Raw genomic sequence first — 16,650 nt, 5'->3', positions numbered from 1 at the left:
CTGCAAAATTGCTCAGCTTTGAGGGCTTCATAATGGAGTCCAATTTGGGGCCCTGGCACCTGGTTGCCAAAGCACACATCCCCAAAGACTTCCACGGTGGAAAATATAGAGCTATAGAGCAGCTGATTTGGCCCTCACTCGTTGCATATCAAAAGGCAGGAGGCTGGGAGGAAAGTATCCTCAGAGCAGCAGAGCTGCTCTCTGCACATGCCAGAGCCAGGCAAGTAATATTTTGGGTTGTTTAAAGCATACTTCTCATGTACACCCATCCACTTGCCTCTCTGCCATTTTATAGCTCATCTGCAGGGAGACACACACAAGGATGAGGGATGTTTTAAATCAGTGGTAATACCGCATGGGGATGGAGCGGGAAATAGGTAGCAAACAGCCCATTTTCTGGATTTAATATTTGCTAAATCCATACCCATACATTGAGACCAGAAAAGAAATTCATTACAACCTGCTCCACATGTTGCCTCCTTGGACCTGTGATATACTTACTGGTTAAAATATGCCAGGGGCTGGGGATGTAGCTCAGTGGTGCTGCAATTGCCAGGCAAGTGAAAGGGCCTGAGTTCAATTCCCGGTAATGGGAAAAAAAGATTGTAAATGTGGCAAGAAGTGCCAGCAGTAGAATTTTGACCAGAAAATGTGCCTTGGGCCTAACTGTTCAACCTCTGCACACTATGTGCAAATTCTTTTGTGCATTTTCTTTTGCAGTTGCTATTTGTCTGGATGCTGAGGTTGTTATTAGTTTGTGTTTAAAGGTGCTGTTTAAAATACCCACTCTGCTCCCAAAGGAAAGTAAAGGGAAGGAAGAGCACAAAGCTTTGTCTATTGGAATCATACAATTATGCTGTGGGGTAATGTGGAAAATTATAAAGAACCCGGGGCCTGGTAAAGGGAATTTTGTTTTCTTTGGTAGTTGAACAGAGCAAAAGTCTAAGAAATATCCTGTGGTTTCCATCCCTTGGTAATTAAGTAATTAAACTGAAAAGCATGCACCTTGTTAACAGACTCTGCCTTACCTCTTTTACCACCCACAAACTCCTGAGTCTTTTTTATCCAGGCTGTTTTCTCCCAAGTCTCTGAGATTTGTTTTTTGTTTTGTTTTGTTTTGTTTTTTAACCAAGGATGCAGTACTCCTGGAGTTTGAAAGTTCAGCCATTTCTTAGTTCTCATTCCTGAGCTCTCCGTGACCAAAAACTCTCCTATTTATTTTGAAAGCAGAAACAGTGTCATTTCTTGCCTGCATGCATAACTCCAAGATGCCTGAAACAATTTCACTCAAACTTCCTACCAACTCACCTTTGGGCTGAGACTAAACAGGGAAAGTTTGGGCCCCAAAGGACAATTTTTCAGAGAAGTTGGGAGCGGATAGAAGCAGAGCCAGCCGAGTGATGAAACTCATCTGACAATTGTCATCTGCCCTCCGTGAGTCTCCGGTCTCATTCCTCCTGTCTCCTGGGACGCCTTACTTTTCTTTGCTCTCTGTAAAGCTAGCAGTTCCCCACTCCCCTCCTCTTGCCTGCTTGTCCTCTGGGATGGAGGAAAGGCTTTAAACCAGTAAACTGTATACATTTTCTCCAAAATCAACTTGAAACTCAGTTTAAATTGGATGGAGAGGAGACGCTTAAGGAAGGCACAGCTGTGGACCCGCACGCTGATGGAGCCCCTGCGTGGCCGGCTGCAGTCCGACGGCGCGTGGGAGCTGGCCGTGTGTCTGCAGATGGCACTTTCTAGTGTGTATCTATAGGAACCTGTCCCCCTGCAAAACTCCGAGGATGTGAGGTGAAGCTGTTTTTCGTTCGCCAGCAGAGGCTCTTACAGGTCAGAGTGCTCTTTAGCCTGCGTGTGGGAACCAGCCGAGGTCTTAGGAAATGGACAAGATAGCTACAACCCTAAGTCCACTGGGAGGTTCCAGGAACGGGACTTTCTCTTTCTCAGTGTGTAGCTGTGGGTTCGAAACTGATTCCATGGGCTTAGCCAAAACTTAATCTCTGTCAGTTTGGGGCTTTCCCAGTCCCTTTCCCCCGTGGGTGTATTTTAGCTCTGGACAACCACTGGGGTTCCCAGACCTTGGGAAGTCTGACCTAGGCAGATGGCTGCACCCTGGCTGGTCCTGGGTGGGAGTGATGCCGGTTGTTGCTGAGCCTTTCCTCCTTTCCATCTCATGCCGTCTGCCCTGGCCTTTAACCTATCCGGTTCTGTGCCATCTGTGGCCAGGGGTGCTACGCTGTGGCCAGATTCCTCGCTGCAGTGCGGAAGCCCTGGAGAGGCTCTCCATACACCTTGACCTGCTCTCTGCCCTGGCTCTCTCTCCGCAGGCCTTGGGGCACAGGAGGCTCTGCCCCAGGGAACACGGACCATCTTTATCTGAGATCTGGGCATCTCTGCCTCACTGCTTCCCTTCCACCTCTCCTCTTCCTGATTTCCTGGAAAGCCCAGTTCTTCCTAGACCTCCTTGCTCACTCTTGGCTCCCTTCCCCAACTTCTCATCAATACCTGGAAGCCTCTTTATTTTCTCTGAGGGTTGTTGGAGCACCAAGACCTGAAAGAAGTCCCTCTTTCTTAACTTGGCATCCTCTTACAGCCATTCACAGAATAGGTCACTTGGACCACTGCAGCAGAATGGCTGTCGGAAGAGGAAATCTGGAAGACAAAGGACATATTGCCATTGTTGCACCACTCCCCGCTTGGTATTAGTTACAATATCCCCACTTATTTAACCAGTCTTTTGATCAGTGACTCTTGAAATAACATTCCTATCAAAAGCCAGTGAGAACAGGGTACAAAGCTAAGGCCAGAGATTAGTATTTTCTTACTAAGCAGCTCCTTTTAATAGTCTTTTAGATCCCTTACGTGGCCGGTTGTAGTCTGTGAATTACCACTGTGATTAAAAACATGAACCTGGGAGTCTGACACAGCTCTGGACTTACCCAACAGCCCGGTGGCCTCATGCAAATTAAGGAACTGCGCTGAACTTCCTGGTCCTCAGGTGTGAGCTGTTGTGGCATTGTTAAAAAGTGTAGATGAACTAATGTGTGCAAAACTCCTAACACATGGTAAATATTAATGCTTCCTTTACTGGCTTTAGTATTCATCTTATATTTCCATGCACTGCCACTTGAAAATATTTCCTCTTATGAAAAAGCATGCATAGAATAACTACTCAGAAAATGACGTGATATGGACTGAGGTGGTAATTTATAGCCAAAATTACAGGGAAGCAGAGAGAGGTGTACTTCTGGTAATCTCACTGGACAAGCACAAGAGGAACAGTAAATAAATTCTAAGTTAATTGTTCTATAATCTATAATATACTTTTAAAGTTTAAGACTGCTCACAGAATAGCACATTATACATATATGTAGATGAGAGTGGGTGCTGAGAAGGATCCTGGATTTGACTATCTGTTGATAATTTCTCCTGATGTTTCCAGTGAAATCTGGCCATGTGTTACTGAGTGTATCATTAAATCAGTTTCAAAAATGATACAGTATGTGGGCTATTGTGTGAAAGCCCTGGAATAAAAAGAGGGCATTTGCCTTTTTATTCAAATCTTCAATTTCAAAATGCCCCTTTACAAATAGCTATTTTTACTAATCCAGAAAAGTGAACTGGAAACATCAAACTCCTGTTTCACTTTGCTCTTGCTTGTTGTGGGAGACAAGTCCCTTTTCCTACCTGAGTCTGTCTTCTGGGCTTGTAAGTAGGGACATAGAAGGATGATCTCCAAGGTTATATTTTCTGCTCATCAGGGTCTGTGATCCTTTGGTTTGGGGTCAGAGAAAAGATCAAAAAGTGCATCATTAGCTACTGATTTTTGTCATTGTGTACCTGGTAGGAAAAGGTTCATATTATAGGTTCTCTTACTATGATTTTTCATTCCTTTGCCTAAAACCCTATGTTGGGGTTTAACATCTTGATAACACTCTTTGAAAGTAGGTAGTTTCCAATTACTTCCTCCCCACCTTCTTTTAGCCAAGTTAAGCTGGGCCATGCTTACTGCTTGCGTTGATGTATGAGCCAGAGCTCTGAAGCAGAGCATTTGGGAGCTGGCTTGTCATCATGCTAAGTCTCAGAAGCATCACTTCTGTGCGCATTTCTGGGCTCTCTTGCTAGTTTCCTCTTCCTGCTGGCCACCTCCAGGAAAATGTGATCAATGGCACAAGTTCTCTTTCTGTTCCCACTGCCCACAAATCAAGCTCTTAATAGCCCAATAAAATCATGAGATTCAGGATAAAAAAGTGATTGCCTTGCTTAGATGCTAATGAGGCACATATATCTGAAACAGCTGATTAAAGACTGTGGAAAGGAGGTCTCGGCACAACATGTGGGGCGGCTAATTTACAAAAGTATGGAGCATTCCAGGTAACAGAATGACAGGCACATTTCCTTCCAGAAGATGTGTTTAAAATATCCTTCTTTTCCTTACATATTTTCCTAAGAATTACTAGGATACGGATGAGGTGAGTAAAAGCAAGAGAGGTGAGTGACTCTCCCTTCAGGGTCCTTCTGTTGGCCAGGTCATAGCCACCAAATGCACCAACCTGGCAGGGCAAATGTCTCCAATACATGTCTTGAATGTGTTGTGCAGTTGGTAATAAATAAAATGCTAAGATGTGTGATTACATAATGATAGCCACATTCATTCACTTGTCTATCAAAGGAGCCATATTTGAGTTCGAGCTCCCTGAAGATGGAGTGTTATCACATCGTCTTTAAAATTCCTAGCAACCCTGAGCTAAGTGCAGTGGGGTGGAATATAGTCCCCTTTGCTCAGTAATCCATTAGCTAATGGGTGTGAGCCTGTCAGTTTTCTATTTATTCCTTAAACCATTAAGGTTCACCTGCTGTGCCTGAGACTACACTTGACAAAAAAGAGTGATAGTTGAAATAAAATAAATATCAAGCCTTACGAGATCTGATGGGTATTGTTTAAAACATAATGGGTTTCATGGAAATGCAAAGGTGAACAAACTATTACAAGTTGACGCATAGCACCCTGGGTGTGATGAGGCCAGCAGAGCTCCTCATTGGTGTCCCAGGCAAGGCATTCACTAGTGGGGGAGAATCTCTTAAGAACTGTCTTCCAGGTGATCCCTGATATTTGCCACCAGAGTAGGAGCATCTTGCAAGATGGATTTCTTGGATCCATTTCGATGGATTCTTCTAGTCTGTAGATAACATTCTAGTCCATCCTGGTTCACTGGAGGCTCCGAGTGGTGTGGGTGTCCCCTGTGTCTCGCCTCATCTTTTATCTCTCTTTCCCTGACCCCAGCCACAGTGATCCTTTTCAGGTCTTTTGCAGCTAATATTCCCTTTCATGTTCTTCCTTAACCTTATTCATCCTTCCAATCTCAGTTTACACTCAGTTTTCTCCGGGGAAGCCATTCTTGATTACTCAAACAAGGTCAGATCTCAAACTTAATCCTCAGGTGGTTTCCTGTCCTCCTGCATAACCCTAAGAACAGTTTAATGTATTTGGTCACATGAGCATCTTATTTATGTCTGCCTCTCCTCCTACAAGAAAAAAATCACTCCTGGCCTTTCTTATCATGATTTTCCAAGTACCTTCCATAATGCTTATTAAGTGAATAAAGAATCAGTTCCATTTTGAGAGAGTTCTGTGGACAGAGAATATGTATAGTAGAACATGAAAGGCTACTGAACATTAAGTCTTGGCAATTTCTTATTTCATTCTTTACATTCGAAGTTTACTAGGTGGTACCTATCTTTACCCCATAAGTTTCTATTATTAACTCCATAATTACTACTTGGCCCATATAAAGAAACTTATCAACAATGAAAATATTCAAGATGGGCAGATTGGAGTTAGGACTGAAGCAAGGAACTGTACTCCAGCCAGCTTCTGCTACATTAAAATGGATCATTAGACAATTGTTTTCCACAACTCATGGATCTTCCCTCTGGGGATTATTTTGCTCTGCTATAACTTCTGAAGGTGTAAGGAAAGAGTTGAACTTATTGGACAACTGAGCAACTTTTCTCCTACTTAACTCAGTCATCTTTTTTACATCTCCAACAGCCACAGTCTTTTCTAGGTCAAGATGGTTGCATATTTTCCAATATAACTCTTTCAAAAACTATGTGGGTTTTTTATGTGTTAGGCTGCAGTAAATTCCATATGCTAGAGCCACACCACACCTCTTTTCAAAAATGTCTTGATCTCTAGACTTGTGATTCTTAATTTGGCCACCTCAACTTCTGTGTGATCTTGGTAGGAGTCCCTTTGTGCAGTTGGAAGGGTCTATGAGGTGCCACATTACCCTCTCAGAGGTCTCCTGGAAGGTTGTGATGGCCCCTTCCTTAACTTGGAATGTGCTCTGGGCTCTATCTTAACGGCCCCATTCTTATTTTCGTCTTTGCCCTCGGGCTGTATTTTACTTTGGGGAATATTTCATTGCATGGAGGGTAAAGATCAGAAAGAATATCATTTTCCAAAATGCACCTCCTAGATTCTCTGAGTTATTCTACTCTCTCAATTGTGTTTGTAAACTGGACGGCTCTTTTTGAGCTCATGTGTTTTGTGCATCACTTTAAATGTACTGCAGTGTACTGCACAAATGTGGCTACCTATAGCCAGTTCAGACATTTAACATTCTATTTAAAATATTATCACCCCTTTCCAAGTTCAAGAGGCATGGGTCTGCCTTTCCAGATGACACTGGTAATACTTTCACTAACTGTTTCTCCACTGCACAACACAAGTCATAATTTTCCGAAGCTTCCTATTGCTATTTCCCCACCACCCACTACTGGGATTTAAAATAAAAATTCTCAGGTTTTTCCTCCAACAATGCCTACTTCTAGGTTTCTTTTTGAGTCTTGTAGTTAGTGCCATGAAACAAATCACAGGAAGGCGCAGTGGCTTACAGCAACATCAAGTGTTAATTCTCATACCTAGACATGCAGAGTACAGCTGCCATGGGTAGGAGTGGCTCAGTGATTTAGCTCCAGGCCACTGCATTCCCAACTTTGCCTACCTTGCTCACCATGCCTTGTTCAGGTCTTCTCTCAAACATGAGCAGATCAGTCCATCTTGATGGACATGCTTATGGCTCCCTATTCCTGGCCGTCAGAAATAAAACAGGTCAAAGCTTATGAAAAAGAGAACATTTATAGTCTCTTCCTTCCCACAGCCTGCCAGAGGAAAGCACATTTGACCAGCACAGTGTCTTCTTTTTTTCCTACTCTGCTAGACAGGAAAGATTTTCTTGCTGAAAGAGACTTAGTAGAAAATAAAGCAGTGAGAGGGGTTTGGGGTGGAAGAAAGTAGGAAGAAAACCATGAAAATTCAGAATAGAGAAGGAGCTCTGGGTCAGATGGACTGAGGAAAATAATGTCTGAATTAGGCATGCAGTGAGAAAGAAGACAATAGCAGAAAGATTATTTTCATAGGTATCCCTGTGGACTTTAGATTCTTTTTAATGCCCTTTGAAGGATATAAATAAGGAATTTGATTGTTCTTTAATTGATTTTGGCTTTTGAGCTAGGCTTGCCTCTATGCAGATTTAAAGCCACATGCTCACTCAGATATATTAGGGTTACAGTAGCGTTTATCTATGTGTCATTATGTTTCTGCAACAGTTTGAGTCATGTCTCTCTCTTCCTAAGGCAGTCATGAAAGAACGAAACAGGTCATTTTAAGATGCGACCATATTCCCAGCCCTTAGCATAGCGCCTGACTTTACAAAGGAGATATTCAGTAAAATGTGTTGAATGAAATAAATGCTTTAAAGAAGGCCATGTTTGGCTGGTTCTCGCTCATTTCTCCTTGCTTTCCTGGAACAATCTATCCACATCTGTGTTCTCGAATGAGTCACCTTCAACAGGTCTTCTTCCTTTTTATTGACATTTCATCACCATCTTTGTAAAATACTGAATTCTCTTTACAGGATAACTCCTGGCACAAGCTATTTCCTGCAGAAGGCCAATTATCAGGCCTGTGGTTAATTCAGGGCTCAGAACGTTTGTTCTTAATATAGAATGTGAAAATTCTACAATCAAGGGGGAAAAATGTATGCTAAGTAGATAAAAAATCAGTCCCACTGTAGCATAACTCTCCAGAGAAAAGAAATAAAACTGCTTGATGCTTTAGTTAAAAAAAAAAAAATAACAAAATATTTCCAGTTCCGGAAACTGAATTTCATTCCTAATGTAAATATAGAAGCCTCTGGAGAAGAGGATCATATTTGGAAGAAGAAAGAAAAGCAAAGGGAACATGGGTAGAAATTTCATCATTGGCTCTGCAGTAGGGAGAAAGCCAGAGAAATCAAACCTTCCTTAAACAGCAGTTGCTCTTGTCAGAGAGCTGAGCATTGTACATTGAGCTCGGTGGTAAAGCCCTGGCCAGCGGTGCGTAAGACCCTGTGTGCCATGTTCCATGTTCCTTCCCCAGTACCAAAAAACAAGACAAACATGAGGATTATCCTTTTTTTTTTTTTTTTTGGAAACTTGTGTTTTATTTTCCATCAAGCTCATTTCCCTTTTTCTCAAGAGTACTGTTCCATCTGGAAATCCAGGTTGGTGCCACCTAAGTGGGTTCCTGTGGCAAGGAATTTGAGGACATCTTCCTCCTTTGTTTTCAGGACATCAAGGGCTCTGGACATTGTGAAAGTTTCCCTGTAAGTTACGATGGGAATCAAGAACAATGCTGTATGGACCCCTGCCTGGGCAGCACGGAAAGGCTATCTTGACTTTTTCTTCTCCCTCAATCCCCACATCGCGATCATCAAATCCTGATGGTTCCATCTTCCATGGAATTTTAGTCCTCCCTGTTTTCCTCCTGCTCTCTCTCCTCATCCAAGCTATGCATTTCTTGCTTGCTCTGCCACAATGGCCTCTTGGTTGCCCATAATACCCCTCTGCCCCTCCAGTTCATTCATATAGCTACCAAAATGACACCCATAACATGTATAAATTGAGATGCCTTGTTTACAACATGTAAAACTCCCACTATTCATCATGACAATAAACATCCATTGTGATGGGGATCATGAGAAAATCTAAAAGAAGGAGAGACAACTCTTCAGAGTTTGCTATAAGGGGCCAGGACAGTGGGTAGATGAAAAACGAAGTGAAGTCAAATCATTTTTATTTTTCCAGTGGGATCATATCTGTAGGCTGATCAGAATATAATAGTGAGAAATTGATGGTGCTAGAAAGAAAGGAGATGATCATTTCAATACCAAAATTCTTGACAGTGTGAATTATTTGGAGCATGGTATGTTAGAAAAAGTTTACTTCTCTGAAATTTTACATAAAATGAATTCATTCATGAGGAGGTTTCTGCAAGGCAAAAGAGATTTTTAAAAATTGACCTATACATTGTACACTGAATGTGACTGCTGCAAAGGATAGAGGATTTTTCCACAAGTATATGATTCCACTTTCCCATATCTCTGGAACTCTTTGTTTTAATAGTTTTTTTGTCCTCAAAGAGTCAGCTCCCAGAATACTGACCATGTCTTCCTTCTATGTTTGGAGAACTCCTATCTGTCCTGAAGAGCACCACTTGGTTATCTTCTTTGCAGTATTCCTTTATCTCCAGAGACAGAACATACCATCGTGGCTACAGAAACGCTGCCTTTAGTAACTTGTCTGTTGGCCAGAATATCAGCTCTTCTAAAAGTAGGGGATCATGGGCTTTGTTTGCCTTATACTGTATTTTAAGGCACTTTTTTGAGTAGATGCCGTTTGAAAAAAAAAAAAACACATCCCCAAACAAGTAACATAGCTGAAATTCCCAAAAAGTGAAGATGAATATCACTGGGTCCACATTCCAAGGTGACAGTAATTATATGGAGAAAGCAGAGGATGCTCCCTTGAATGGAGTGTGCCATCCTCACCTCTTTCTGGCTGTTTTACCCCCAGCACACCCCTTTTTAATCACCACTGCCCTGGCGTGATTTGACAGTGGGACTAGGTTGACAGTGCCATGCATGGGGAGGTGTTCCGTGCATGCTCTGAACTGAACTTCCAGGCCGCTCAGTCCCATCATGTGCATCTGTACTCTATTCACATAGTCCTTGAGCTGAATTTGCCTCACCCACCCCATGGCTTGGAGTCCTGGCACCTTCGGCCCACTCATCCTTCCCATCTCAGCTCAGTTGACACACTCTCAGGGAGCTTTTCCCAATCCTTCACATTAAATCAGATACCACTATGGTGTACTAGCCAAGATTCCAGACTTTTTCTTCATTGCCATTATTAGTTGGTTAAATCTGCATGTGTGGCTTAATATCTGTTTGCTTTAGTCAAATAGAAGCACCAAAAGTGTGAACAGTGACAGTGTCTTGGGTGATCCATCTGTATCTCATCTGGTGCTGAGGGACAGTGAGCACTCAAGCTCTACATGAATAAATGCATGAATGAATGAGAACATTGATAAGAGGCAGGACTTAAGGAAGGAGGAAGCCAGCATGTCAGAAGTGTGCGTGACAGTTTTATTCTGTGGAGGATTGTAGCATTCTGCCTCATCCTGTCTAACCATTCTAGTCTAGCATGATTTGAATACAAGGTTGTCTTGTCTGAGACTATGAACATCCAGAGGACAGGAGCCCTTAGCTCAATTTTTATTTTCTGTGTGTAATGCAGAATTTCAAAAACATATTGATGACCAGCCTGGGTTCCCTCTTTAAGAAAAGAATGGCAGTTTCTCCACATATTAGCTTATGCATTAAGCCTTTTCATGACCTCAAATTGGGTCACTTTCCACAGCCAAAGTATATCTTATCAGTAATGCGCATCATAAGTGATGGTGTTGGTGGTGACCTTCTGACATCTATTACCTCTGGCCATCAAGCGTCTGTCTGTCCAGGGCTTATTTGCTGAGGTTTTGAGGCATTTTACAAGCATCATTAGCCTTATTATGTCCAATAATTGCAAAAGTAGAAAAAAAATAATATGTGCAATTTTATGATGGAACTGAAAATGAAAAAATGTCACAAGACTGCCTACTTAGTTTGTGGAATGTTTGAATCTCGATAAATGTGTTTTTGTCCAATAGGAAAAGTATCTTAACACAGGAGATTAAAAAATACAAGTCATAGAAGGTTCTGAGTTCACACGTTTCATCAATGAGCCAGGGCACATAATTAATTGACCAGAAGGCTCCGTGGGATTAATTAGCAGCTGTGTGTGAAAAGCTTTGTTCAGACTGGTAGCATAGGGGATAGCTTTCTGGAATGACCAGCACCTGGGTTCACAATTTAATCACTGCAGTGGGGAGTCTCGCTGTTTGATGGAATTGGGGCTCCTAGCTCTTCTGTGGGTCAACACAGGTACTTGTACTTTCGGCTACAGCCAGCAGAGGGCAGCAATGCGCTGCGTGTGTTCAATTTGCATCCCAGATGAGCAAATCCCCAGGGACCTACAAAGAAGGAAAGTGGGTGCCCCAGGACTATCTTAAATCCTTTCTTCCAGGTCTCAACACTGGTCTGAGTAATTGCAAACACAGACCTGTTGAGTACATTGGACTTTGGCTCATCTGAAATAGAGAAATGAATACACAACTAGGAGCTGCCATCACAGACAGGAAGTAACTTTAATTAAATATCGTGAAAGTTGAAAAGTTTTTACAGCTTGAATTTTTGCAAAAAAAAAAAAAATTATAACAATCTCTACAGTAGTTAGGTTCTCTAACAATTGAACTGTACAGTGTGTGTCTATTCAAAAAGTTTTTGATAAGAAGGTGAAAGGTTAGTAGATTTAGAGATGACTTCGTTAAGCTGCATCCTAGTACAATGCGAGGCCAGGGCGTGTTACACGATCCAGTCATCCAGAAGTTCTATTCTTCCCCCAAAACTGAAATCTCAATTTAATTCTCTACTTCACTTCCTTCTTAAAGCCATATTCTGCATTTAGGGGGACAAATTTTAAAAGAACTTGTGAAACTATTGTGTAGAAGAAAGAGGGTGAGAGGGCCAGAATATGTTTCCATCTAATCAATATAAATAGAAGAAACAAAACACAAATTATACACATTTTAAAGGCTCTTTGGACTTTCAAGAAGAGTTCGAACCATGGCACATGGCTAACAGATTGGTGGCATCTTTTATCAGGGTCTGAACCGGACACCGCACCGGCTTGACCATTCTTTCCTTTGCAGTTAAGGGGCTCACCAGACAAAATATGGCTTTAAATTGTATACATCTTCAGGCCAGCACTTACCACACGAATTCAGACAATCTTTCTGAGTACCGAGAAGCAATGCTAAACCTCGCTTACATTTTCCAGTTTATTGTTATTATTCATCATTATTTCTCACCGTGAAAAATCAGCTTTCATCCCTCCCTCCCCCCACCACCACTCCCCTCCCCCACCCACCCCAACCCATAAAAATCGCACTCTGACAGTCTAGTGAAAACCATTGCAGTATCCATACGGGGGCATGCACAGTTGCAGCATTGTTGTAAATGATTTCTTGCTCTACTAGAAAAAGTTACATTGTCTTAAGGTAACAAAACAGTTCTTTTGTGCTTTTCAATTTCTTTTTTTTTTTCTTTTTTCTTTTTCTTTTTTCTTACAATGTTAGTGATGACTGACAGTTCTGGTGCACAGTTACAATGTACAAGTGAAATGAATATGATTTGCATTGTTAAGGCATCCAATCTGCTGGTTTATATTTATGTGAAAGACAGAGGAAATATACAAGCAGACTTAAGAAAGAAAGTATGTTCATTGATTTCTATGAAGTTTCTCCCCCGAATTTAATGCACAAAATGCGTCACTCCAAAGGGAGAGATCCCATGCATATTAATAGAGTAAAACAGCATTAGGTTTTTTGTAAGCTTCCAAAGCAAAGGATACATTTTTTTAATCTACAGAACTAAATACTACAAGAATAATATGCTACTATTTTTTGCCATATATTGGGAAAAACTTCTTAACTTACAAATAATACAAAAATAGACAATGGCTTTTGGGTAGAAATAAAAAAAATTGAAGCATGGTTTAAAACAATACTAAAAATACAGTAACTATAAATGAAATGTTTAAAAATCACATTGAAACAGCTAATACAACTGTAGGTGACCAAACAAATACGCACTTTTCACATAGCAAACATACACAATAAAATAAACTAGGGGTGGGAAGAAGAAGGAGGGAAAAGCAATGTACAAATTCCAAAGATAAATACATTATTTATATGGATATTTTACAAAATCCCCATTAAAACAAAAAGCCTTTTAATTAACGTTGCAAATATGTGCAAGCTAAAGGTAGTGAGCTTTTTTTTTTTCTTTGCAAAATATGCAGTAAAATCTTTTTGTGAGATTGGAAAACTGTCTTAAGACAATAAATGTATAAATAGAACAACTTTGGCAAAAAAAAAAAAATCACAAAAAATCTACAGTATTTATAACTACATACAAAAACACAACAGCAAAGAAAAAAATCAGGCAAATGCATCCTAAGAGCTTTGCTGCATCTTTGCTATTAATTCTTATTTTTAAGAACACTTCTCAGTTAATGAGAGCAAAAATTCCCATAGAACAGAAAACTCGAGGCTTCAGCCTTCTCCTCCTTACCCCCAGTTTCCTTTTACTCTTCATTCCAAAGCACTTAACCTGTTGTTTTAATCTATTATGTTACAAATAATGTAAAGTCGGTGGATGGATAGAGGCCCTATCTTGCCAGGTTGCTTTTGTGGGGTTTTTGGAGTATTGGAATAAAGTCAGCATTTCAGATTTCAGGATGAGTAAACTTTAAACCTGTGGATGGCAGAGCAGAAGTGAGATTTTGGCTTGCTAACTGCAGGGCGGTATGGAATTCTGTGCCTGGACCCTGTTCCATGAAGTCTCAAAGAGATTCTCACTCAGCATGTGTGCCACCAAGCTCTTGAGAGGCCATTGGCTTCAGAAGAAGTTGACATAAGTAAAGAGAGAATGACATCAGATTTAAGAATGCAATTTTAACGATCTGTCTAGAGGCACTGGATTTTTTGAGTAGAAGGGAAAAATGTAATGACTTACATCACTTTTTAACGTTCCAGGCTGCATTTATTTACACAGTTACTTAAGACAACAATACAAAAGAGATAAATAAGCTTGCACTGCTAAGGGATGGCATGTTAAGTTAGATATTGAAAATGCACTGTCTGAGCTAACTACCACTTGATATGCTTTAAGGCGTAAAAGCCGACCCTTAGTTTTCTAAAAAATCTAACTGGCATTCCTATTCTGTCCCATACAAGCTTTTTTTTTTTTCTTTTTTATTCTTTTTTAACTTTTTTGTAAATATCACCACTTCATTCTCCCTTTACACATCTTTAAAAACATCATAAATTAAAACATGGAGTCTTATTTATAGTGTCCCTTGGGTAGAGCTTTACGGTTTATAAAAGACAAATGATTGCAGAGTTAAGCTTTAAAAAAAAAGAGAAAGAAAAAGTGGATTTGCTTTTGTCGATACAGAATAAATATATCCCCCCAACACTTGAGAGGTACAACTTTAAACAACACCCTGCACTTGCAGATCCCTTCCAATTTCAGTGTTTGTAAAGTCGGTGATTTTTGTTCGTTTAAAAATCTGCAGTTATTGTGATTCCTCTTAAAAAGGCCTGAGTTAAAAGTTCCACTCTGGGACTTGTATCAGATTACTCTTGTAGCAGAATCCAACTTCTTCATTAATAAAATTCTTCAAGGCAATTCTTTCACATGGGAGGAACAATCATGCCAGATATCGCTATGGAAAGAGAAGACAGAAATCAATATTTTTGCCTAGAAATATCTCACTGAGGAAAAAAATTAAAAAGACCCATGCATGGCTATGTTGATTAAATATTAACCACTGATGTGTTCTCATCTTCTTGGGAATGAATTTTTTACAGAATATATGTACTTTATTAAAAATTATATCAGCATGTATATAACTTTAACAGAGCAGAATATCCTAAATATCCCTCCAAACCTGATTTCAATTTTAAAACACAATTTCCCAATGCTGCTAGGAAAGTTGCAGTCTCAAAACTTGCAAAATAGTGAGAATTTTCAATTTGTCACTGTTCTTTCCCTCCCTTTCACAACCAAAAAATAAAAAATAAAGAACTGGCTTATCACAAATGCTAGTGATTTCTGGAAAAAAAAAAAAAACCATGGCCCTCCCTGTGCTCTTTATTTTAGCAGGAAAAGTGAGCGACCAAGGAGCCATCCAGTGCCTTTGCTTCAGTCTGGAACTAGAAAAGGAAATGCCAGAGACCGAAGGCATTGTTCCCTCGGACTATAAAGCTGGGAGACAGCTTGGAGAGGGAGCAGAAGACAAATTTGCGTGAAATGGTAGAGTATCTTCCCTATCACTGCTTCACTCAAGATTTCGAGAATGATGTGACCAAGTTCGCCAGAAAATTGTAGCCTAGGATATTTGGGCTGGGATTCTGGGATGAACAAAGGTGGTTTGAGGGAACCAGAATTCTTTCAAAAGGCCTGGAGTCAGGAGGTCACTCCTAGTAGTACTTAGACAGCATGGAATGGGTCAGGCCCAGTCTCCACCTCCAGCTCCTCTGCTTCTGAGTACATTGCCCTGAGGTAGTTCCTTGACCCTCAGCCTTCCCAGCAAGAACATGCAGTTGGTCACAGCACTCAGGGTGACTGGAGATTTAAATAAAATAACAGGTGTCACATGCTTAGCCTAGGTTCAGCTCCTAGACAGGACCTCAGAGAGGCTAGCAGCTAGGATTTTTAACCCTCCCCTTCCGCTGCTCAGCTAGCAGGGTGACTGGGCTCACTGTGTAACTTCTCTGGGCTGTGTTTCCTCTTTTATCAGCTAGGCACCATCCCACATGCATGCCTCACCTAACAGATGTGAGGGATAAGGGGACTATTGTAAGAGAATTAAAGCAGGGTGGCAACTTGAAATACATCAGAGTAAGAGAGATGCCTACATGGGAAGCAAGAGGCAGCCATCCTTGGCTCTCAACGATGGCTTAGTGTCCTCTCAGGCACGGACAGAAAAAAAAGGTCATTGCTTTCTTTTAAATGGCAAGTCTAAACTTCAATTAATGACCTTGTCAGTGATAACTGTCTAGGAAGTGACCTTCTTCACTTGTCAGCCGTTATGTCTGGGAGAATGTGCCTTTTGGGGAGTGAACCCCACTACCACAAATCCTGCCATGGTCTCAGGGAGGCCAGGTTGGGATCCAATCCCTGAGGCCCCACATTCTTCCTGCTTCCCTACCCCCACCTGACATTTTAGATCCAATTAAAAGAAAAACCAAAAAGTATTTTGCTAAACACTTTTTCCGTTAATTTTTAAACCCATCTGTATTCACAAGGAAATTCAATCCACATGTTTCTGATTCATTTACACGTAAATCATCCAAATGCTATTTTGTAAGAGCCATTTTGCAGTCCAAAAGCTCTTGGAGTCCTTTTCATAAGCCTTCATAAGCTCTTTTTTTCCTTAGAAACAGGAAGTTGTCTTTGGCCAAATGCTGACCAATTTAAGCCCCCAAAGATTTGGGATCAGTTGAAAATGCAGTTCTCCTAAGATCCAAGTGAGCCCTAGATTTGCCTGAAATGGGGAGCTCAGTATTTCAGTCCCTGCCTTAACTTGAGAACTCAAGACACTGTAGTTCCAATGGCAAAGAGGGGTGCAGGTGCCTGCAGGGTGACATCCCAGTGT

General features: G+C 41.1%; 1 protein-coding gene across 12 annotated transcripts in view; it reads right to left on the bottom strand.

The window, feature by feature from the left end:
• Positions 1-14,008: 14,008 nt before the first annotated feature.
• The window catches only part of Ebf1 (EBF transcription factor 1), a 405,540-nt gene continuing 402,898 nt past the window's right edge, over positions 14,009-16,650 (bottom strand). For all 12 annotated transcript variants that reach the window (XM_021240444.2, XM_087194903.1, XM_021240448.2 and 9 more), the window contains one exon: positions 14,009-14,715. In XM_021240444.2, coding sequence (XP_021096103.1) covers positions 14,684-14,715 — 32 coding nt within the window. In that variant the 3' untranslated portion in view covers positions 14,009-14,683. The remainder of the gene's footprint in view (positions 14,716-16,650) is intronic.

The sequence above is a fragment of the Heterocephalus glaber genome, unplaced genomic scaffold (genome assembly GCF_053883595.1).
Source record: "Heterocephalus glaber isolate CG9 unplaced genomic scaffold, H.glaber_assembly_v1.0 deba00001606, whole genome shotgun sequence".
Classification (NCBI taxonomy): Eukaryota; Metazoa; Chordata; class Mammalia; order Rodentia; family Bathyergidae; genus Heterocephalus; species Heterocephalus glaber.
Note: the sequence above shows the minus strand (reverse complement) of the source record. Positions and strands in the feature narration are given on the sequence as shown.